A 22,591-nucleotide genomic window follows, 5' to 3' on the forward strand; every position below is an offset into this window, starting at 1 on the left:
TCGGGACGTAAATTTCGTGGGCTAAGGGTTCGGCTCGCTCGCAGCGTCTGTCCATAGACACGGCTCGGGGATACGGTGCCGGCACTGGTCTGCATTGTTCTAGCTTCACGCCCCCCTTTCCCTCTGTCCTGGAGTGACCAGCACTGGGCCCTGCAGGGATGTCTGCTCTCGGCGCCCATTTCCCAGCAGCTGGACAGGCTACAGTGGCACCCCTACCGCTGCCAGTTCTCCCCCCACAACCCCGACCACGGGAAGGTCCGCTCACACGCGCAGCAGCCTGTACCTCCACCGCGGTTCTGACTTCAGAGGTGGCCCCCGCGTCCAGTGGTGTGTGCAACGGGTTTGGTTTCACGAGTTTTCTAGCTTTTTCTGGCGTCTGGGTTGGGATCCAGCTGATGATCAGGCCGCGAGCCAGCGCATTGCAGAGCATCACCAGCATGACAGAGTCACTGGAACACGGGCAGCAGCCGGCGGAGCACAGGTTCGAGGCCTGAGTCCCCCGAGTGCGCGGCCGCTGCGTTTACTGGGCCCCCAGCTGGGGTTACACAGAAAAGTGGCCGCCCACCGTCCCAGCACCTGCCTAAGGAGCCGTTCTCGAGCCTCGAGGGAGGACGCTGGCTGTGACAGCCTGCTCTTGTGATGCGCTGTCCCTGACGCGGGCGCCTGCACACCGAGCGCGTGACACCGGGGCCACGGGGCTGGGACAGAAAGGCCCGCCGGCCACTGTGCCCCACGGGGGTGTCCAGCAGGCCCCGGGTAGTGGCCTGAGGGTTTCCGTCAGTTACAAGAGCAAATACACGTTTACCCAAGCTTCGTTCTCTCCCTGGGGACGCCATGGTACTAAAGCGTTCAAAGTGGCCACAGATGATCTCCATGTGCTAAAAGTCGGGGACTCAAAGTCTGACCCCTGTCTGCAACAGAGATGAGCAGCACGACGGCCGGGAGGAGGCTCCGTCCGTGTCCAGGCCCCAGGTCCCTGTAGCCGCACCAGGGCAGAGGTCAGAGGCCGCGCCAGCCTCAGCCACTGGAGCGGGGGGGCCGCTGGGCACGTCCTCATTTCATGGCCCATTTTCTTTATTATTCGTAACTTTAAAAAATCATCGCACCCTGACCGGTTTGGCTCAGAAGTTAGAGCGTCAGCCTGTGGACCAAAGAGTCGCAGGTTCGATTCCAGTCAAGGGTACGTACCTCAGTTGCAGTTGGGTCCCCAGCCCTGGTCCGGGTCATGCAGGAGGCAACCAATCGATGTCTCTCTCACTGGAATTTCTCTCTCTCTCTCTCTCTCTCTCTCTCTCTCTCTCTCTCTCTCTCTCTCTCCCTCCCTCCCTCCCTCCCTCACACTGCATCTGAAGATAAATAGAAAAATATCCTCAGGTGAGGATTTTTTTAAAAAAAAATCATCACATCTTACGTTGCCACATTCTGACTCATTCTTGAATTTCTACCTTAGCATCTGATGAAAATATTTAAACCTTATTGTTCTGACTAAAACCCAAACCAACAGAAAACGCACAAGGAGAGTTTTATAAGTTCATCCTAGTTAGATAAAACCTGACCCAACTTGATGTTTTCAGAGTTCTATTTTAGCTCGTGAGGACTTGGTTTTCCCGAGCTCCCATCTGGATAAGAAAACTCACAGACCGATTCCGACCTCCCGCCCCCGAGAGAGCCGCTCAGAGGCGCCCTCCCCACTCCATCTCCCCGGTGACGCGGCCTCAGCAAACCTTCCCCACGGCCGTTCCGTTTGGAACAGACAGGTGGCTCCCACACTGGGCGTTGCTGCGGGCCCCGGGCAGGCGTGCGGGCTCCCGGAGCCTCAGCAGTCCCCACCCCCCACCCCGAGGCCCCGAGAGAGCGAGCGTCTGGCTCAGGGGTGCACAGCTAGTGACGGAGACCCGGGACTGCGCGAGCAGCCCTCCCAGTGTCCCCCAGGCTTATCCTGGGCCCGTCGTCTCCTCGTCTCCAGGCACAGGCAGTAGCGGCCCCACCCCCCCTAGAAAGATGGCACTATGGAAGGGGTACACACGCCTGACCCCACAGCTCTAGGGCCAGGACCCACCCGTTGTGGCCAGTGGTCTTGACGATGCTCAGGAGGTGGTACAGGGCGTCCACCAGCTCCTTCTGCCTCCCAGCCATGATGAGATGGTGGTTGTGGTTCAGGACGTAGACCACGGCGTTCTGCACGATCCAGGCTTCCTGAATCTCCTGTCCGATCTCGGCAGACCGCAGCCAGTTGTGCATGGCGTACTGCGACAGACTCTCGATCCAGGTCCTGCAGGACGAGCATGCCAGGCTCTCCTCCGCAACAAGACCCTTCCCAACCCGGCAGCACGGACGCCGGCGTGACGTCTGCCCGCGACCCCACCCTGGCTGCGGAGCAGGGTCAGAGAGGTGCCTGCCGGGCTGCCTGCCACGTTCCCTCTACAGGACCCCAGCCCTGCCCAGCTCCCCAGCTGCCCCCAGGACCTCCCTTGGTCACGCACTCCAATCAGACCCTCTCTCTGTACCTGGTCTACAAACTTCCCAGCCCTCCCCGTCTGAGGACAGGGTCCTCAAGGCCAGCCTGGCTGCCTGTCCACCTCTGCGGCCGCCCCTCACACGAGGCCACTCTCCTCAGGATGCTCGGGTCCCACTCAGCACTGGGCGACGACTGTCCCCCTGGGGACTGGGAATGGAAAACCTTTTCTGTGAAGGGCCAGGTGTCCAGGCTTTGCAGCTCCGTGTGGTTTCGCTTATTTTCATTTTATTTGACAAATTTTTTAAATGCCAAACCACTCAGCTTGTGGTCTGCACAAACCTAGCACCCCGCTCTCCTTCCCGGAACAGGAGACGCCCCCCCCCCCCCCTTGGTGGGCGAGAACAGTTGGATGGAGCTCAGCTCCCCGGACGTGATAATACAGTCAATCACCCACTTTCAAAAATACTGAAACTTAGATTTAGAAACAACAAGCCCTCATAGTTAACACAGCACCCCGTTTCGGGAGTGTCCTGCTCGAGGCATCTCACGTGGGCGGGTCCCCTGGATCTGCCGAAGGAAATGCTGCGTCATTCACACAGGGAGCCGTTGAGGTGTATCCCCCGCACACCTGGACAGGTGCAGCTTCCCCGCTGAGCAAACTAAAGAGCCGCCCCCTCTGCATTTCCACCGTGACTGTGAGCTCCTACCTCTCACTCGGACTACGAGGAGGATCAGAGGAACACAAGCCAGTCCCGTGGCTGTTCTCACGCAGGACGCCAATCACGCTCCTGGTCTGGGCGCAGCCCCTGCCTCTCGTCCATCCTTCCCCGGGCGGCCGTGCAGCCCGTGCTCCAGGGACAGACGGTGCCACCGGTGCAGAGGACACGGGGCCCGCCAGTCACGCGGCCCCTACCTGTACGTGATCCACTCCGAGTTGTCCTCGGGGGCCTCGAGAATGTAGCCTGCTGGGTGCTGGCTCGAGTCCTCGGGGGGGTTGGGACAGTTGTTCAGCTCCACACCTTCTGACTGCAGCAAGTGGACGGTGGCCTGCACAGGAGGCGTGCAGCGGGGGCGGTCACAGAGCCAGCCCTCGCGCCAGCCACCGTGCGGAAACTACTTCTAAGGAAATTTGTATCCACACATGCCACATTTGATTTCTGCTTTCCCCCAGAACCCAGGAAACTCCCGAACCCATAGTGTCACCTCAGGAGCAGAGATGGGGGATCAGGGTAAACGTCGGCGGGGTCCATGCCTCTGGATGCCAAGCGGCCACCACAGAGGACTGAGGGGACCCCGGGGGACCCGCTCCCGCAGCTGACCTGTCCACAGGACACACCTCGGCACTGATGAAGCCCACCTCCGCGAACTTCCGCAGCAGGCTGGGGGACCCGGGCCGCGGCAGCAAGACCTGCGAATGGGCCTTGCTGTCCGACCCCCAGCTCTCCCCGGCCCGCTTCTTCCTTCCTGGGGGACCAGCAGCACTTCAGGACTTCATGCCAGCAGCCTGGCACGCTCGTCCACACTGCTGCCCACCCGCCTGCTGGAGTTCCTCCTCAGCCCTGGGGGGGCCGGCATCTCTGAGGGGTGTGCCCAGGAAAGGGGGAAGGAAACCTCCCCAAGCGTGTGGGCCTCCGTGGGGTGGCAAATGTGTCCCCTCTCTAGCTGACGTTCCTGACAGCGTGTGCTTGGTTCTGCTGTGCAGGTCTGCCCGCCGAGCCTGTCACACTGCCTCCTGGGCCTTCTCGCGCCAAGTCCCTGTGTCCTGACTGCCCGCTAGACCAGCACTCCGCCTGGGACCTGCACCCTGGACTCGTCCCCAGACCAGTGATGACGTGAGGAGCCAGCACTCCTGAGAAGCACACCTGCACACTCAGCCTCTGCCCTCTGCCCTCTGCCCGCGGCTCCCACCACGGTGGCCTCGGTTCCCTCACTCACAGCCGGTCCCTTCCCTTTTCTCGCCCCCTGACGACCCCAAAGTGACTGTGCAGGTCAGACAAGATGGACTAGGAAGCCAGCCTGGCACAGAGCCAGATGCACAAAGGAGGCCCCTGGTCGGCAACATCGACCCTGTGGTCACCCTCACTCTCACGGGGGACCCTGCCATCACTGTCACCCCGTCAGGAACGGTCTCGGCAGTCAGCTGCCAGCATCTGTAAAACACTGTTTGCCCTCGAAGGCCCCTGGACGCAGTCCTGATACACTGCCCGTCCTCACTTCAGCACCAAACCCCGGCCTCGGCCAGGCTCTGGCGGGCCCTGCGGGGCGCTGACGGGTGGCCTTGTGCATACCTCTCTTCCCCCGGGACAGCTTCTTCACCTTGACGCTGTCGTACAGGAGGCAGAAGCGGCTGGCCGTCCGGCAAACGTCCCACACGCCTTGCTTCCGGGCCACCTTGGCGAGCTCTGCCCAAATCTGTACTCTGCTCACCAAAACCCACGGGAAGGAAGGCGTGAACTCGGACGCGGCTGGTACAACCAGGCACCACTAGAGCGACTGCTCGTGAGAAAGAGGCGCCGGTGGATCCAGTGTCAAGGTGCAGAGAGCAGCCATGAGACAGCCGTGCCCACTGCCAGGGCTCGAGGCAGCAGGGCGGCCGTGGCCGGGAGGCTTCCCCGGGGTCAGGGGTGGGGGAGGCCGCTGTCTGTCCCCGAGCCAAGGGTCTGGCCGCTGCACCCTTGTCACTCTGACGACTGAGAAGCGCCCACATGTCTTTCCCCGGGACAGGCTCTGAGTCCCAAAGTGAGCGACTCCAGTGGCTGTGTCCTAACCACACGCAGAGCCTGGTGCTGGGCACCTGCCGAGTCAGGACAGTCTCTGCGGAGTGAGAACAGCCCCTCCCCACCCCGGCTGTGGTCGGCTGTCTCAAGGGCAGTGGGGGGCTGCGCCTGCCAGGCCCCCCAGCCGTGCACCTCCTCCTGCCGGCCTCCAGGACCACATGGGCCCCAGGGAGGCCATCAGCTCAGCCACGGCAGAGGGTCGCTCTCGCTCTCCAGTGACAGAGTCTCCCAGCTGGCTCGGGGCTTTGCTGTGTCCTTCTCCAGGTCCCCACTCACCGTTCCTTGTCATTATTGTTCCCCAGACGCCGCAGATGCCCGGCAGCCTTGTCCACACTGATGGTGTGGTGCCGTGCCTTCGAGAACAGGGCGGTGAACCGGCCCCGGATTCTCCCGGTGGAAACTGAGGACAGAAACGAGATGCACACACGGCTGACAGCATGCGAGGGGTGGCGTGACGAGGAGGGGCTGCACCTCCATTCGAGGGACGCCCCGTGCCATCAGCATGCAGCCAGCCGCCGGGCAGCAGCTCCGGGGCTCTGGGCTCAGAGGTGTGCAGAGTGACCCCTCCCTGCGCGGTTTTGTTCTGTTGATGGGAGTCCGGTCCAGCTGACTGTGCCTCTGCGTGGGGAGCTGCCAGGCCCCCGGCACAGCGTGTTGCAGGGCTGGCCTGGCCACCCTGCCCTACCCTGTCCTGTGGCAGCACCACCCCTTCCCCATCCACCAGGGCCGGAGCTGGCTCTCCCTCTTGCCGCCCCTCCCTGGCACCTGCCATCCCCACTGCCCAGGCCGAGCAGCTCATCAGCCTGGTTGGAGCTGCTCCTGCTAGCAATAGGCATGGACGCGGAGAGCTCAGTGTCACCCCGGGGCCTGAGGGCCTGGGAGGAGGCCCCCTGTCCGCGCTGGGCCACGGGCGTGGCACCCACTGCCACCAGGCCAGCCGCTCGCCCTCTCGGTGCCGAGGCACGTCTCATGTGACAGGGACAGAGCCTGTGCTCCCCAGACAGCTCAGGACAGCATGAGGACTCAGGCCGCAGTATGACCAAGGGAGGCGCCAACCATCACAGCCACAGAGGGGGTGCACGGTCGCCGGGCCACTCAGGGTCATGTCCCAGAGCCATCCCTCCCACCACTGGGGTGTGTCCCCACCCTGCCTTCCACGCGTGGGGGCGCATTCTCGTCTCTGTTTACTGAAAAGTGGCTGAGAGTGTCCACGGGAGGGAGGCCCGGCTGGTGGGAGGGCACCGAAAGGAGGTCCGCTCACGCTGGCCTTGTCCACACACACGCAGAGCAGCCGGGCCCCACCCTGGCTTTGGGCGCTGCCCCCAGAGTTCTGGTGAGGCCTGCGCCCGGCTCAGAGTGCGAGCCCACCCGTCCACTGTGACGGATGTCCTCCAGAGGGAGACTTGGGCACAGAGCGCAGCGGGAGGACCGTGTGAGGACGCGGGAGAAGCTGGCCGTCTGCAGGCCGGGGGGCCTGGAGCGAGCTCCCCTCACGGCCCAGAAGGAACAGCCCTGCCGACACCAGGATCCTGCCCTCCAGCCTCCAGACCCCCAGACAGCGCGTCTGCCGAGGGAGCAGCCCCTGGCACTCCGCTGGGGCTGCCGCTGACTGGCCGAGAGCCAGCACCTACCTTTGGCCTCGTTCTCGCTGTCGAGCACTATCTGGAAGGTGTCGGGGGCCAGGGCCAGGCCTGCATTCACCAGGAGGGCCCGCTTCTTCCGGACACTGTCCTTGGGGATAGCTTTCTTAGCCTGCAAAAGGCAGAGATGGGAGGGATCCAGTCTTTTCTGAGCACTCCTGGACAGTGAAGGGCACCAGTGGGCCCCTAGTGGGCCCCAAGCCTGAGCCGCACCTGCTCGATGGCCATGATGGCCTTGTCCTCCGCACGGCGGGGGGACTGGTACAGCATGGAGCAGAGGTGCAGCCGGTTGAAGGCCATCTTGAGCTTCTCCTGGTAGAGGCCCTGGCTGTCCAGCAGCAGAGCCTTCTGCAGGTGCTCCATGGCGGGCTCTAGCCGATCCTCATCCTCCTCGATGCAGGCCATCTCCATGTGCACTTGGCAGCGGAGCAGGACCATGAGGCTGCGGAGCACAGCGCAGCGTCATGGCTGCGGGGCACGCTGGCTGCTGCGAGACCCTCCCAGGAACCGTGCAGGGCCTTGCGTATCCTGCAGGTCCCACCCTGCCTCGCCTTGAGGACTCACCCGGGGGACAAAGAGAGGATGTCCCTGCAGGCCACAGGAGGACTGAGCCACAGCAGCTCAGCACACCAGGGTCCTGCTAGTGGGAGCTGCGGTGAGCAAGGGGCACATGGCGCTGGGGGGCTCGCCACCTCCGTCCAGTGGTGCTGTCTACCCCTCACCCTGCACGGCTCTCACTGATGCAACACGCTCCCCTCTGTCCACTGCAGCCCTGTCCCTGATCCTCGGGGCTGAGGCACGTACACTCACCACGGCACCATGCCCCATGGCCCTGGCCCTGCCTGGCGTTTGTTCCTGCTGCCGCCTGTGCTGGGATCACAGGCAGCCGGGCAGGGCTGGGGGCTGCCCTGTCTCGGCAGGAAGATAAAGGGTCCTCAGAGCCTTCTCCTTCCACAGCACACGAGACCCAGCATCATGGCCCTGCCCGGGACGTAAGCATTAGCAATCCCACAAATCTATGAAGAGAAGTTCTACAGGACCGTGAACTGGCGCAGTATGGTAGAAGCATACACCTCACAGAGCCCTGTAACATTGGGGAGAGGCAGGGAAAGCCCGAGGCACCAAGGGGCTGGTTCTGCTGCCCGAGGGAGCTGGCATTAGGGCCAGGAGCGGGCACTGCCAACCCCCAGCACCCCAGCTACGCCATGGCAAGGCCCACGCCCCCATCAGGAGACTGGGACACAGACTGCAGCCACAGTGCGCCACTCCTCAGGCCTGGGGCAGGGACAGAGGGGGCAACAGAACAGCAAGCCAGCACCAAGCAGGACTCTGGGCATAAACCCAGAGCTCCGTCACGCGAGGCTCCTCGGACAGATGAGCTGAGGAGCCGGCAGGCTAACGTACACACACAGCCAAGAGGTCTGCACGGCAGAACAGCCCAAGTCAGGGACAAACTGGCAACTGCTCTCTGGAGGGGACCTCTGTGATGATGGTGGTGAGCAGAGCAGGTTCAGATCACAGAATCCATGCCGCCAAAACAGGATGAACGGGACCAGCTGGAAAGAACTCAGAGTGATGTTCAGAGTCACGTCTGCTCCCAGCCGTGCTGCCAACTGCTCAGCTGGACCAATACACGGAGGCAGCTGCTCCCAGCACCCGCCCGGGCAGCAGTGGGGCAGGCCCTGGAGAAGAAAACTCGGGACTGAGCCTGCGACTGCGGCCCTGGCTGGGGCAGCTTCCTGCGGCGCAGTGGGCAGAGCGCAGGCCCGCGGCACGGACGACCCGGAGTCCGCAGGCAGGGACTCAGCCAGGGGCCAGACTCAGGTTAGCAGCTCAATCTTTCAATGCAGATATTACAATACAAACATAAATATGCTTAAATAATGGAAGGAAAACAATACTGAGAAAACAGAGAATCACATCAGAGAAATAGAAACAGCAAAAAATGGAATTATTGGAGCTGAAAACTGTGATAACCAAAATGAAAAATTCCTGAGCGAGCTTAACGGCAGATTAGAGAAGGCACAGAAAAATGAGTCAGTGACCTGAAAACAGGGAAACAGAAAATGATCTCATCAGAAAAACAGATTGAAAAAAAAAAGATTTTTAAAAACTAAGCAGAGCCTTGGGGGCCTGTGGGACAGTATCCAATGTCCAGCACATGGGAAGCTGGGGTCCCAGAAGGACAAGAGCAGGACTGAGGCAGAAACGTATTTGAAGAAATAAGAGCCAACAATTCCCCAAATCTGAAAATTATCGTCTTACATGTCTGGGTACCTCAGCAAACCCCAAGCAGGATTATCTCTTAAGTCTCCAAGGAAGACCATAACCAAAATGCTGAGAACAAGAGTTAGAGTCACAAACCCAGAAACAGAGAAGAAGGAAAAGACACATCACACACAGGAGAACCACGTTTAAAATAACTCCTGACATGTTGTCAGAAATGACGAAGGGCACAGTGTTCACAGAAGAAAAATATCTAAACCCAGAGTCCAGTAAGAAGTGAAAACATTCTTCAGAGATGAGGGGTGAGGCGAAGTCATTTTCAGATCAACAAAAGCAGAGAGAATTCACCGTCAACGGTCGTGCCTTACAAGAGAAAAATGAAGGCAGCCCTTCAGGATGAAAGAATACCAGGTGGAAACTTGGCTTTGGGGGAACGAAAGAAGAGCCAGTGGGACTGGCAAACAAATAAATGATTGTTTTGCTCTGTAATTTACTGTAAAAACCACTGGCTGTTCAAAGCAAAAAAAACAATGTTAGAGGAGGTTTATAATCTATTTAAAAGTCAAAGCTATGGCAACAGTAGCATAAAAAAGCGGGGTGGGGTGACCAAAGTGCAGTGTTACAAGGTTGTGTATTATCAGCCCTAGAGCATCACCCCCCAGAGGTTTGGCTAAGAAGTAAAGATACCGGTGGAGGAGATAAAATAGAACAGGGTTGAAGCAGCCGGAGAACAGAGAGAAGAAGTGGAAACAAATAATGAGATCCTGGACAAGTTCAAAATTACACTAAGTACAAAGAGGCTAAATACGCCAATTAAAAGACAGAGACTGTCACCTAGATAAAAAAAAAAAAAAAGAAAGATGGGCTGTGGACAAGACATGCATTTACAAGCTGTGTTTTACACTTTAAAGATACACAGAGGTGGAAACAAAAATGCAGCACAATGGTGAGCAGAGTAGCTGGAGATGCTGTGTCAACATCAGACGCAAGAGCCTTCAGGACCAGGGAGTCACCAGAGACAAAGAGGGCACAAGAAGACAGCCATCCCGAATGTGTGTGACTCAGTATTTCCAATCACATGAGCAAAGCTGAGAGCTACAGGGAGTGGGAGATGCTGATGGTTAGAGCTGGAGTTTCACACTCCTCTCGGGAATGGCTGGAACCAGAAGACAAGAAATCGGGAGCCAGAAGACCTGAGCACAGGATCGGCAAATGTGGGGACACTGACAAGAGCCACTGAGATACCTTCAACAGGGACAACAATGCCTTCAGCTGCTGGCAGGATTTCCTTAGCATTCGACACCTACAGGGAGCGTGTCAGCTCGAAAACCTTCCCACAGAAACCTGACCGTGCAGCACAGCCCCCAGACACAGAGTTTCATTGGATTCTATAAAACATTCAAGGAAGAAAACACCAATAGTACACAAACTCCTCCACTAAGCAAAGGAGAAAAAAATACTTCCCCACTTCCCAATTCATTTTGTAAAGTCAGCATGGCCTTGATGTCAAAACCTGACAGAAACATTACAAAGGAATAAATTCATAGACCAACATCCTCATGAACATACACACAGAGAGCTTCAGCCAAACACCAGAAAATCAGACCTGAAATAGCTAACAAAGCGGATACTCAGGACCATGTAGAGAATGCAAGGTTGGTTCGACACCCAAAACCCAATCAGTATAATTCTCCACATTAAAGAACGAAAGAGAAAAGTCACATGATTATATTAATAGATGCAGAAAAAAACATTCTACGATATACAACACCCATCCATGATTTTTTAAAAACAACTCAGCAAGCCAGACATTTTAAATGTGTGCAGTCTTTTGTATGCTATTATATCTCAATAAAGTTGATTAGGAAAAGAATGATCAGAGAAAAAGAAGGCAACTGGAAGTTATTTTTTAAATCAGGCAAATATGAAAATAAACTACAAAGATGTTGTAAATAAGAAATAAAATCATTTTTTAAAAGACAAGCTAAAGAGAAGACTGACTTAGAGAATTTGTAAAACAAGAGAACTTATGGACTGAAGAAAATCTGAGCTTGGGATGCTTCACACCGGGAGGAGGAGAACTCGAAGAGGAGGGACAGGAAGTGAGGGCCCTGGGCCTCCTCTGCCCCGTGTGCCAGGGCCCTCATCCAGGTGGCAAAGCCTGCCCTTAATCAGTCACAGGACCCAACGAGGCACGGCAGCTCCCCCCATGGCCCCGCCCTGCAGTCTGTGTCCAAATCCCATGGCCCTCCTTGCTGTTGGCACTCATCCTCCTGGGTGACCCTCTACACCGTCCCTTCTCTGCTCACACTCCAAATCCCCATCTTTCGGCCTCCCTTTCGCTCATTTCTCTCCAAAACCAGAGCAATAGGAAGCCCCTCTCATACACCTGCTCCCCCTGCAAGAGTGAGCCCCCTTGTCTGCTGGGTCATTCTGCAGCATCCCAAAGCTATGATACCTCCTGCTGAGAGCAAAACAAACCCGGAACACAGTCGTGGGCTCTACCACTCATGGCCCTCTCGCCAGCACAGGGCTTCCCAGGCCATCCCCCCCCCCCGTCCCTGCTCTTCTACACCTGCTTCAACAGGCCCTGTGCCCACCTGGCATCACCCCCAGCTGCTGCAGCCAGGACCCCCCGGATAAAGCACTTTCCCAGCTGGCTTGGACCCGCGTCCGCCTACCGAGGCCCTGCCTGTTCCTTCCCAGATCCCCAACCTCAAAGGGGGTGTTGCCTTGGGTTTCCTCTCTTTCTGGAGTCCCAGAAGACCTCCAGGCTCTTCCCTGCAGGGCTGCCCCTAAGTCCCACAGCCCGCTGCCTTCCAAGGATGGCTCCAGGTCTCTCCAGCTAGGGACGTCAGGGAGGGGTTGTGAGCCCCTGACACCCTCATGCCCATGCCCGCTCTGCCCAGCTTCCTCCATTCGGTCCCCCGAGACTCTCACGTGGCACCTGCCCACCTCTGCTCCATCATCTCTTGCCTGGACTCCCGCCACCAGCTTTGTCCACAGACCATTCTCAACGGCAGCAGAGCCATCGTGGGACAACTGAAGCCCCCTCCTCTGTGCTCTGATGCCCACCCCCTCGTTCAGGATAACACACAGCCCCGGGGCCTTGACAAGCTCTGGATCCAGCCTTCTGTGGGGCTCTGCTCCTGGCCTTCATCCTCCTCAGTGCCCAGTCCCCTCCCCTCTGCCTCGTCTCTGAGTGAGGTCAGCGGCTCAGCAGCCAAAGGGGACCACCCTGCCTAAGGCTGCATCCCTTTACCCCTTCCCAACTACCTGCTGTGAGGGCCTTCCTACACTTAATTCACCTGGCCTATTAACAGCGTGGTGATACGTGGGTGTAGAAGTAGATGTACATATAGGTGTAAGTGAGGAGTAGACAGAGATGTATGGGTAGGTGTAGATGAAGTATAACTATAGGTGTAGGTGTAGATATTGGTGTAGGTGCAGATGTAAGTGTAGGTGTAGATGTAGGTATAGGTGTGGATGTAAGTATAGGTGTAGAAGTAGGTATAGGTATAGGTGTAGGTATAGGTGTAGAAGTGGGTATAGTACAGGTGTAGAAGTAGGTGTAGGTATAGGTGTTGATATAAGTATAGGTGTAGAAGTAGGTGTAGGTGTAGGTATAGGTATAGAAGTAGGTGTAGGTATAGGTGTGTATGTAAGTACAGGTGTAGAGGTAAATGTAGGTGTAGATGTAGGTGTGGGTATAGGTGTGGATATAACTATAGGTATAGAAGTATGGGTGTGATGTAAGTGTAGGTATAGATGTAGAGGTGAGTGTAGGTGTGATGTAGGTGTAGGTATAGGTGTAGAGGTGGGTGTAGGTGTGATGTAGGTGTAGGTATAGGTATAGAGGTGAGTGTAGGTGTGAAGTAGGTGTAGGTATAGGTGTAGGTATAGGTGTAGAGGTGGGTGTAGGTGTGATGTAGGTGTAGGTATAGGTATAGAGGTGAGTGTAGGTGTGAAGTAGGTGTAGGTATAGGTGTAGGTATAGGTGTAGAGGTGGGTGTAGGTGTGATGTAGGTGTAGGTATAGAGGTGGGTGTAGGTGTGATGTAGGTGTAGGTATAGGTGTAGAGGTGAGTGTAGGTGTGATGTAGGTGTAGGTATAGAGGTGGGTGTAGGTGTGATGTAGGTGTAGGTATAGGTGTAGAGGTGAGTGTAGGTGTAGGTGTTAGGCGAATGTAGGTATAGGTATCAGTGTAGCTGTGGTTGTAGATAGAAGCACAGATGGAGGTGCAGGTGTAGATGTTCAGGGAAGTGCTTTGGCCGCATCCCTGCACTGTGCATCTCTGGGGCCTGGCATGGTACCTGGCCCCAGACCAGTGCTCAGTCCTGTGTGATGAACGACTCAACCCTGAGGGCAGAAGGACGTGGCCCTGGTCATCACACTGCTTGGGGAACCCCAGTGCCCACCTGGCCTGTGAGCATTCCAGACACCAGGTGAGTACACACTGGCTCACGGCCAACAGCGGGCCACGCCTGGGCCATGGCAGGTCCTGCCATCGGAGCTCGTGGAGCACAGGGCATGTGCTGGCGTGGGCTTTCGGGAGTCTGACCGAAACCTGGTTGTCTGTCTGTCCCCGAGGTCGTGGGCCCACACTGGCCGTTGGTTGATGTGAGCAGGTGTTGAGGGCAGCCTGACCCTGCTTGGGACCAACTGTGGGCCTTATGGCTCCACAGCCACTCCAGCCCTCTTTTTTTTTTTTATCCTCACCCGAGGGCATTTTTTTCGATATTTTGTTCAGATAGAGTGGGAGGGAGAGAGAAAGAGAGAGAGAGACATCGACGTGAAAGGGACACATCAAGTGGTTGCCACCCACACGACCCAACCAGGGCCGGGGACAAACTGCAACCGAGGTACATGCCCTTAGCGGGAACCGAACCCGGGTCTCTCCGGACCGCAGGCCGACACTCTAACCGCTGAGCCAAACTGGCCAGGGCCACTCCAGCCCTCTTTAAAGCCAGGCGCATCCTCCCTGCGGCACTTTGGGGGAAATGAGCTGGATTTCATCTTCATCCCTGGTGTGGAAGGATTCTGCCCACACCCTCTCTCTCCAACGTGTTGCTCCTCTCTGAGGGGACAGCCCGGGACACAGTCACAGCTACCTGTCCACCTTCTCCAGGATGTCCGCGATGCTGGTCAGCGGCTTCCGCAGGTGGTGCCGCAGGTTGTGCTGCAGCAGAGGGAGACACAGGTTCCACTGGGTGGTGCACACCACCTGGATGATCTGGGGGTCGCCCAGGCGGATGGCTCGCTGCAGCACAATGTCCAGCCTCTGTATTAAATTCAGCTGGGTCTGCACAAAAGACATTGCCCAGTTTGGGAGCTTGGAAGACGAGTACCAGACATCTGCTTCAGGTGGACCTTGGGTGGACCCCTAGCCTGGGAAGTTTGAGGGTCAGGAGGCAGCAAGTGGGGCCCATGGTCAGTCTGTGGAGATGGCCTATGAGATCTTTTCTAGAAGGAACTGCTTGCCTTAAAGGCACCTTTGTAAATGGCTTAGAATGAGCTCCGCACACCTGTGGCTGCACTTGTCTGTGAACTGACTGAAGTCTGCTGATTTCCTGGTCTTGCATATTTAATGGGCCTGTGCCCCATTATCTGTGTTACCCAGAGTCCACGTCCTCTGCTCTGCGCTACATGTGCACTGCCCAGCAGACAGGTCTGGTGGCGGCATTTTGGAACCTGTGCTGCTGGCCTCACCACTTCATGCCCTCCCCAGGGCCCTCAGGGCTCCCCTCAGCTACTCCCGGGCCAGGGGGTTCAGCCCACACTTGGAACTCCTGACCCCATGCCACCTGGTTGCTAGGGCAGGTCATCAAAGCCTCACAAACCCAAAAGCTCCCAGCTTGAGGCCCCAGCAGGCAGGGGAGGGGACCCAGTGCAGCCTGAGGCCCCAGCAGACAGATGAGAGGGACCGGGTGCGGCCTGAGGCCCCAGCAGACAGATGAGAGGGACCGGGTGCAGCCTGAGGCCCCAGCAGGTGGAGGGACCAGGTGCAGTCACCCTTTAGCCAGCACCACGCACACACCCGCCTCTGCTGCGGATCATGATCAGACAACGTGTCCAGGGCCACCAGGTGCCAGGCACTAAGCCACAACAGCCATCAGGGCTCCACAACCTCCCTGGAGAAGGTCATCACAGTTGGCACATTCAGCGCCACCTGGCGGATCGTCATGCTCCGTTTGGGCTTGCTCACGTGGCTGTCACCACCTCTCCACCTCTGGGGTCTCCGGCTCTCCTCCCCGGGGTCCCCACCTGCCCTGTCCTTTGCAATGACCTTATCCCTGGAGCCCCCAGGTTTCTAGGCCCAAGGAGCCTGACAAGCCCACACTACGGCAGGGAGTGACTTTGGCCTTCCTGGACACGAGTCAAGATGGCAAAGAGTTCTCATGGGGACACGGGGACCTTCACCAAGGGCAAGTGTTATCAGTGTGCATGGGGGTGGGGCAGGAGGCTCCACACAGGCCACAGCAGGGCTCAGCCAGAGGAGAGTCTCATTCCAGCCCCCAGCCCCTTGCCCCAAACACGCCTTCCAGGCCGAGGTGGCCCTGGGAGCCAGGGAGGACCGTGCTCAGAGCTGTAAGTATGGTGACTCAGGTGCCAACCCAGCCCCCGCGGTTCCTACCAGAGAGGCCATGTTCACAGGTGAGAAACGGAGGCCCCGTGGGCTGGCCTCATGCCTGTCACACAGGAGCCGATGGCAGAGCCAGGGTGAGACCAAGCGGGACACAGACGCAGCTCTCGCGACCTGCAGGAGGCCCAAACGCAGCCCGCGCCTCCTGCCCGGGGCTCACCTCCACAGCTGCGCGGACGTAGATTTTCATTTTATTCTCGAGTCTCAAAGCTTCTAATTCGTACTCCAGGCATTCGATTTCGATCAGCTTCCCAGGATCCTGCAGAACACAAATGGGGAGATTTTTACAAAAGCAACCGTGCGCATTCTTTACTCCAGAGGCCATTTAAATGACAATTTAATGTACCAGGTAGGGATTCAACAAACAGAAATCATAACACAAAAATAGACTTAAAGTGTTTACAAAGGAGGCAAAGATTTAAGTGAGAAAGGGAAAAAACATTTTTTACCTCCTTAATAGAGTGGGAAATACAGTTCATGTCTATGGATATTGAAATACAGTTCATGTCTATGGATATTGAATTTTTCCCCCTAAATGTGCATATCTTTTTATTATTGTTGTTTTATTGTTGACAGTATTACAGGTGTCTCCATTTTTTCCCATTGCCCCCTCCTTCCCATTCCTACCCCCTCCTGCCTTCCCCAGCCTAGTGGGGACACTGAGTTTTTGAATGAACTCTGTTGAGTTTGGGCAGGTGACCCTCGGTGGCTTGCTCCCTGCGGGCCAGGGTCCCGCCTGCTGGGGGAGGCCGTGAAACCACTTTGTACAAAGCTGCGGGTGTTCCCCAAGGGACGCGCATCCCCGGCATCCTGCGCATGCCAGGCCTTCCTCCGTCCGCCCCAGCCCACAGGAGAGCAGTCGCGAGATAACATACACGGAGGTCTCCCCTGGCCCCCACACGGGCTCCTAAAACCCCGTACACCCCAAGGAACAGGAGCACTTGGGATATGAGGCAACTGTGGGCGGGGCCCTGGGTGGCTCCTGGAGGGGCTGGTTCTGGGAAGAACAGGCCTTGGTCAGAAGCTGGCCCCTTTCAGCTGGGAGGGTTCTCTCGAGGGGGGCCCGGGCCGGGCACGGGGTGGATCATGGACGGCGCCTGCGTGATGAAGCCTCCGTGAACATCCCGCCAGTTTCCAGGCCGGCGAACCCCCATACCGGGAGGGCGGCACACCCCAGCTCCGCCGGACAGTCCTGTGTCCAGGACCCTCCCAGGCCTCATCTGGGGTGCCCTTCATCTGGCTGATCCTCTGGGTCCTTCACCGTGTCCTATATAATAAACCGTAAGCGTGTTTCTCCGAGTTCTCTGAGCCCCCTCAGCCAATTACTCGAACTTGAGGAGAGGGTCATGGGAAAGCCCAATCCGTAGCCACATCTGGCAGAAACTGTGGGTCTCCTGGGGACTGAGCACTTAGAACTGCGTCTGAGAGGGGGCAGCCTCGTGGACTGAGCCTTCACCTGTGGGTCTGTCACTCTCCCAGGGACACAGTGGCCGAGCGAGTGCAGTTGCAGGAGACGCAGCTGGGGTTGGAGAATTCCTGGTGCGGGAAAAACCTCCGCACATTGGGTGACCAGGAGTGTCCAGGAGTGACGTGTGCGGTGTGAAAACAAGGGAGAAAACACACGGGAGAAGAAAACGAGGTTTCCCCAAACACAGCAGTGAGCACTGCAACTCGTGGTGGTCAGCGTCTGTCTTTCCTGCACCTCATGTTCAGCGGGGACGTCTGCTCAGATCCTCTGCATTTGTCAGGCTGGTTTGTTTTCCTGAGTATGTGGCGTTCTCTATATATTCCGGACACTGTCCTTTATCAGACAGGAGATGTGAAAAACCTTCTTTCAGGATCTGCCTTATATCTTCCTTTTCTTAAGTTTCATTCAAAGGGCCAAGTTCTTCATTTTAATCCAGTTTATCTGCTGAAACAAGCCTTCGCGCTGTGGGAGAGACTTTTCACAGCTTCTTAAGTTAAAAACAAATAAACCTGAAGCATGCCTTCTCAGGAACTTTTTCTTTGGAGGGCAATGCTATGGGGTGTGTTATAAAATCTTAAAAGTGAGGACTGCCTAGTGACTTCGTGTCAGTAAACTCGGGGGGAACCCTAAGTGCACAGGAGCGCTCAGGCGCGAAGTGCTCCCCACAGAGCTCTCTGTAACGGGCAGAAAAGAACCGAATTTGAATGTCCAGTAACAGGCCGGAGAGGAAGCTGTGGACTGTGAACACGACAAAACACTGGAGCGCGTTGCAGAGACACCTGGTGGCAACTGGGCCAGCGCTTCTGAAGACAGAACAAGGGAAGGGGCACGGGGGACTCATGCCTCCCCACCTAAGGGGCACACAGCAAAGACAGAGGGAAACGTGCCCCCTGGGGTCCCAAGCCCTTCCCTTCCCTCCCCTTTCTGTGCAGATCACAGTGGGCAGGGGCCGGCCACCCTCGGTCACGGGCCACTTACTTTGCTGTCCATTTTCTTCAAGTCTGCGAGGCAGCTGGAGGAAATGTTCTCACATTTCAAGGTCAAAGCAAGATAAGCTAATTCAAAAAGCAGGACGATTCTGCAACCAGAAGCAGAGAAGCAATGCGTCAACAGGGTGCTGGGAAGATGCCCGCGTGGGAGGACGGGCATCCGGTCGTCACTCGTCGAGGAAGGAGGGAGACGAGAACACACAGCCCTGGCCGGGCAGCTCAGTTGGTTAGAGCGTCATCCCAATGTGCCAAGGGTGAGGGTTTGATCCCCGGTCAGGGCACATACAAGAATCAACCAATGAATGCATAGATAAATGGAACAACAAACTGACGTTTCTCTCTCTCTCTCTCTCCTCTACCCCCTACCTCTCTCTTTCTAAAATCAATCAATAAATTTTGTTTTTTAATGTTTTTATTGATTTTTTTAAGGAGGAGAGAAAGAGAGAAACATTGATGTGAAAAAGAAACATTGAGCCCTGGCCAGTTTGGCTCAGCGGTTAGAGCGTTGGCCTGCGGTCCGGAGAGACCCGGGTTCGGTTCCCGCTAAGGGCACGTACTTCGGTTGCAGTTTGTCCCCGGCCCTGGTTGGTCGTGCGGGTGGCAGCCACTCGATGTGTCCCTTCACGTCGATGTTTCTCTCTCTCTCTCTCTCCCTTCCTCTCTCTCCCTCCCACTCTATCTGTACAAAAAATGGAAAAATATCCTCGGGTGAGGATTAAAAAAAAAAAAAAAAAAACATTGATCGGCTGCCTCCTGCACGCCTCCTACTGGGGATCAAGCCCACAACCCAGGCCTGTGCCCTGACCAGAAATCGAACCAGACCTCTCCGTCCATGAGACGATGCTCAATCCACTGAGCCACACTGGCCGGGCAATAAATTTTGTTTTTTAAAAAGAATAGAACGCATAGCGACCCTGCAGCCAGGGCCCCCAAGCCCAGCCTCCTGGGGCCCTGGCGCAGGATTTGACAGGCATCACAGGGCTGCACCTCTGGCGACCTGCTCTCTTCCTCGGCCTCTGGGCAGGTGCAAGGTGGTCTGGGGGAGGCCGAGGACAGACACCGCGTGCAGCAGCTCAGCCGCCATGTCCCTGGCAGAACCATCACAGGAGTGGTGGCGACATGGGGATAGGCATGCATCTCCTGACTCGAAGCTCTGCAGCGAGCATCTGGGGGTGTCGCCAAGAGCATCTGCGTCACCAGTCAGGGTCTTTGCAGGAACCGGCAGGCTGTTGCTAGAAGTTAACTTGGTTAGAGAGTCTTTCTGATACACCGAGCTTTCGTGTTCGATCCCTGGTCAGGGCACATGTAAGAACCAACCAATGAACGCATAGGTAAGTGCGTTCTCCCTCTCTCTTCCTTCCTCTCTCGCTCTAAAATCAATAAATAAAATTTTAAAATAAAAAACATATTTAAAATAAAATAAAAATTTACATGAAAATGCCGAGGACCTATGATGGTCTGAGCAACTTGAAAAGGGACAAAGTCGGGGGACTCAACTACCTGACAGTAGGACAATGCAAAGTTGTCAGACTGCAGGTAGTGGCCTGGTATAAGACAGGCTAGGTTTCTCGGCTCTGACGTCTGGACCAGGTCATTCTTGTTGGGCGGGGGACCTGTCCTGTGACGGCAGGATGCTGAGAGTCCCCGGGAGGCCAGCCAGAGCTGTCCCATACGGCCACCAGCAGCAGTGTTCCCAGACCCAGCCAATGCCCCTGGGGCTAAGCCCACACCCTTCCTGCCCTTTCCTAACACCTGGCACTGTCGTAACAGGAATACAAATGTCCCAGCCTTGGGTAGGGGTGTGGTCCCAGGGTCCCCACCGTCCTTGCCCACCCCGCCCCTGGACTGACCTCTGCCCTCCCAGAGCTCTGGCCACACGGGCCTGTGGCACAGGTGAGAAGGAAGAACCCACAAAGGTAGGAATTGCTGGTTTTAGTTCTTCCTGGTTTTAACCGAATGATTTTCCCCCACCCGAGGTGGCAGCAGGGACCCTAGGGTCGGGCACAGGAAGAATCTGAAGCCCACAGCAGGCGGCTGAGCCCGTGTCCCCAGCAAGCAGAGGACACACCTTCTCTTCCGGGCCAAGGAGCAGCCGCGAGATGCTGACCGCACTGAACCGCCAAGGAGACTTAAATGTCACAGCTGCTGTGGACATCCTCTAGGGCGGAGCTGCAAGTCCCCACGTCGAGGCCAGGAGGGAGGGACCGTCTCAAGTCTGGAGGGGCCTCACAGGCCCACGAGGAGAGGCTGCACCGCAGGGTAGGTGGGAACAGCGCCCTGGTGCGTGTTTTGCCAAGTTCCCAGCCACTCCGGGGACAGCGAGGCCCCCAGGGGGTGCCCGGTGGGGACAGAGGATGCCCCTTTCAGAAAACGCACACACCAACACGTGCATGTAACACTGACCTCCCGGAGGAGCTGCGACCCCCTGTGAAGTCCTACTTCTGGGAACTCCAATCAGGATCACCCTAAACTCTGAACAGGCTGGGGGGATTCGGGAGGGAGGGCTGCACAGAGCTAAGAAGTTAACATGTGGGGGGGGGGGGCTCCCACCTGCAGAAATGGCTCACAGAGAGTCAGGAAGGTGTGAGATCTTTTAAGAACTTGAAAAGTACTTTTGCCAGAGTTAAACTTGATTTTCTTTTTTATCCTCACCTGAGGACATTTTCCCATTTTTTTGTTCAGATAGAGTTGGAGGGAGAGAGAGAGAGAAACATCAATGTGAAAGGGACACATCGAGTGGCTGCCACCCACATGACCAACCAGGGCCGGGGACAAACTGCAACCGGGGTACGTGCCCTTAGCGGGAACCGAACCCGGGTCTCTCTGGACCACAGGCCGACGCTCTAACCGCTGAGCCAAACCGGCCAGGGCTAGACTTGATTTTCAAAAGTACAACGTGAAGTTACATATCCCAGTGCTCCCCCAACGGTACAGACCTCGGGACAAACAGACCCAGAGGAGACAGACAGACGGAAACTGCCGCGTGGCTGGCGCTTGGTGGGAAGTCGGGGTGCCTTCGGATCCTCCCGGCCTCCCGTGCTCGCCACACGCGCCCTGTCCGGCGCAGCTGTGAAACTGCGACCCTCGGCCACTTACTTCTCCTCTCGGATGGAAGGGAAGCGCTGGTGATTATAGTGACTCAGCTGCTTATAGGTGTTCTTCAGAACTTTGTTGGCGTCTTCAGGTATATGATGTTTATCCAATTTTCTAGAATTAATTCAAACATTAAATAACCAAACTCCTGCCAGGTGTATTCAAATTAGCTTAAAGAACTCTAAGTCCATGAACCTGTTTTTCCCATGGAGCCTACGATGAACCCGCCTCCCTTCCCCCGTTGGCTCCCGCACACTCTGCGCTCGTCCTGCCCTCACTGCAGGCCCAGCTCTTCCTACGTCACTGGAAAGGCCACCACCAGGGCCACTGCGCACCAGCCCTTCCGCCAGGCCAGCCGCACTCACAGGGCCCACGTCCGGGATGCCAGGACCTTCCCACTGGCTGCGCCAGGCCCCAGGCCCCTCCCTCCCCTGCATCTTGCACACGCCGGCCTCTCCCCCACCCTCCACTGCAGCGGGGCTCTGCCTGGGCACCGGTCCTCCCTCGGACCTCCAGCTCACTCCAGCAGGGCTTCACCCACAAGCTCCTCTAGTCCTGCTCAATTTCCTGGCCAAGTCTGAAGCCTCACGTGGTGTGGAAGCCTCCCTGAAGGGCTGTCCTGTAGCTCCATCCCCAGGGGCACAGCCACCACCCCTGCAGAGAGGGCACTGCAGATCCTGCTCCTGTGCTCCCTCCCTGAACTTGCAGAGGGCGCTGCAGATCCTGCTCCTGTTCTCCTCCCTGAACTTGCAGAGAGGGCACTGCAGATCCTGCTCCTGTGCTCCCTCCCTGAACTTGCAGAGGGCACTGCAGATCCTGCTGCTGTGCTCCCTCCCTGAACTTGCAGAGGGCACTGCAGATCCTGCTGCTGTGCTCCCTCCCTGAACTTGCAGAGGGCGCTGCAGATCCTGCTCCTGTGCTCCCTCCCTGAACTTGCAGAGGGCGCTGCAGATCCTGCTCCTGTTCTCCTCCCTGAACTTGCAGAGAGGGCGCTGCAGATCCTGCTCCTGTGCTCCTCCCTGAACTTGCAGAGGGCACTGCAGATCCTGCTGCTGTGCTCCCTCCCTGAACTTGCAGAGAGGGCGCTGCAGATCCTGCTCCTGTTCTCCCTCCCTGAACTTGCAGAGAGGGCACTGCAGATCCTGCTCCTGTGCTCCCTCCCTGAACTTGCAGAGAGTGCACTGCAGATCCTGCTGCTGTGCTCCCTCCCTGAACTTGCAGAGAGGGCGCTGCAGATCCTGCTGCTGTGCTCCCTCCCTGAACTTGCAGAGAGTGCACTGCAGATCCTACTGCTGTG

At 57.1% G+C, this 22,591-nt stretch overlaps 1 protein-coding gene across 1 annotated transcript in view; it reads right to left on the reverse strand.

Moving 5' to 3' along the window:
• The window catches only part of CFAP46 (cilia and flagella associated protein 46), a 75,836-nt gene that overhangs the window by 43,916 nt on the left and 9,329 nt on the right, over nucleotides 1–22,591 (reverse strand). The window contains exons 8-19 of the mRNA XM_036265912.1: nucleotides 21,298–21,408; nucleotides 18,191–18,290; nucleotides 15,905–16,003; nucleotides 14,213–14,403; nucleotides 7,089–7,317; nucleotides 6,867–6,987; nucleotides 5,512–5,635; nucleotides 4,747–4,877; nucleotides 3,795–3,922; nucleotides 3,372–3,505; nucleotides 2,060–2,272; nucleotides 284–449 (exon numbers count right to left, since the gene is read on the reverse strand). Of these exons, the coding sequence (XP_036121805.1) occupies nucleotides 284–449; nucleotides 2,060–2,272; nucleotides 3,372–3,505; nucleotides 3,795–3,922; nucleotides 4,747–4,877; nucleotides 5,512–5,635; nucleotides 6,867–6,987; nucleotides 7,089–7,317; nucleotides 14,213–14,403; nucleotides 15,905–16,003; nucleotides 18,191–18,290; nucleotides 21,298–21,408 (1,747 nt within the window). The remainder of the gene's footprint in view (nucleotides 1–283; nucleotides 450–2,059; nucleotides 2,273–3,371; nucleotides 3,506–3,794; nucleotides 3,923–4,746; nucleotides 4,878–5,511; nucleotides 5,636–6,866; nucleotides 6,988–7,088; nucleotides 7,318–14,212; nucleotides 14,404–15,904; nucleotides 16,004–18,190; nucleotides 18,291–21,297; nucleotides 21,409–22,591) is intronic.

This window comes from Molossus molossus, unplaced genomic scaffold (assembly GCF_014108415.1).
Source record: "Molossus molossus isolate mMolMol1 unplaced genomic scaffold, mMolMol1.p scaffold_m16_p_17, whole genome shotgun sequence".
NCBI lineage: Eukaryota > Metazoa > Chordata > Mammalia > Chiroptera > Molossidae > Molossus > Molossus molossus.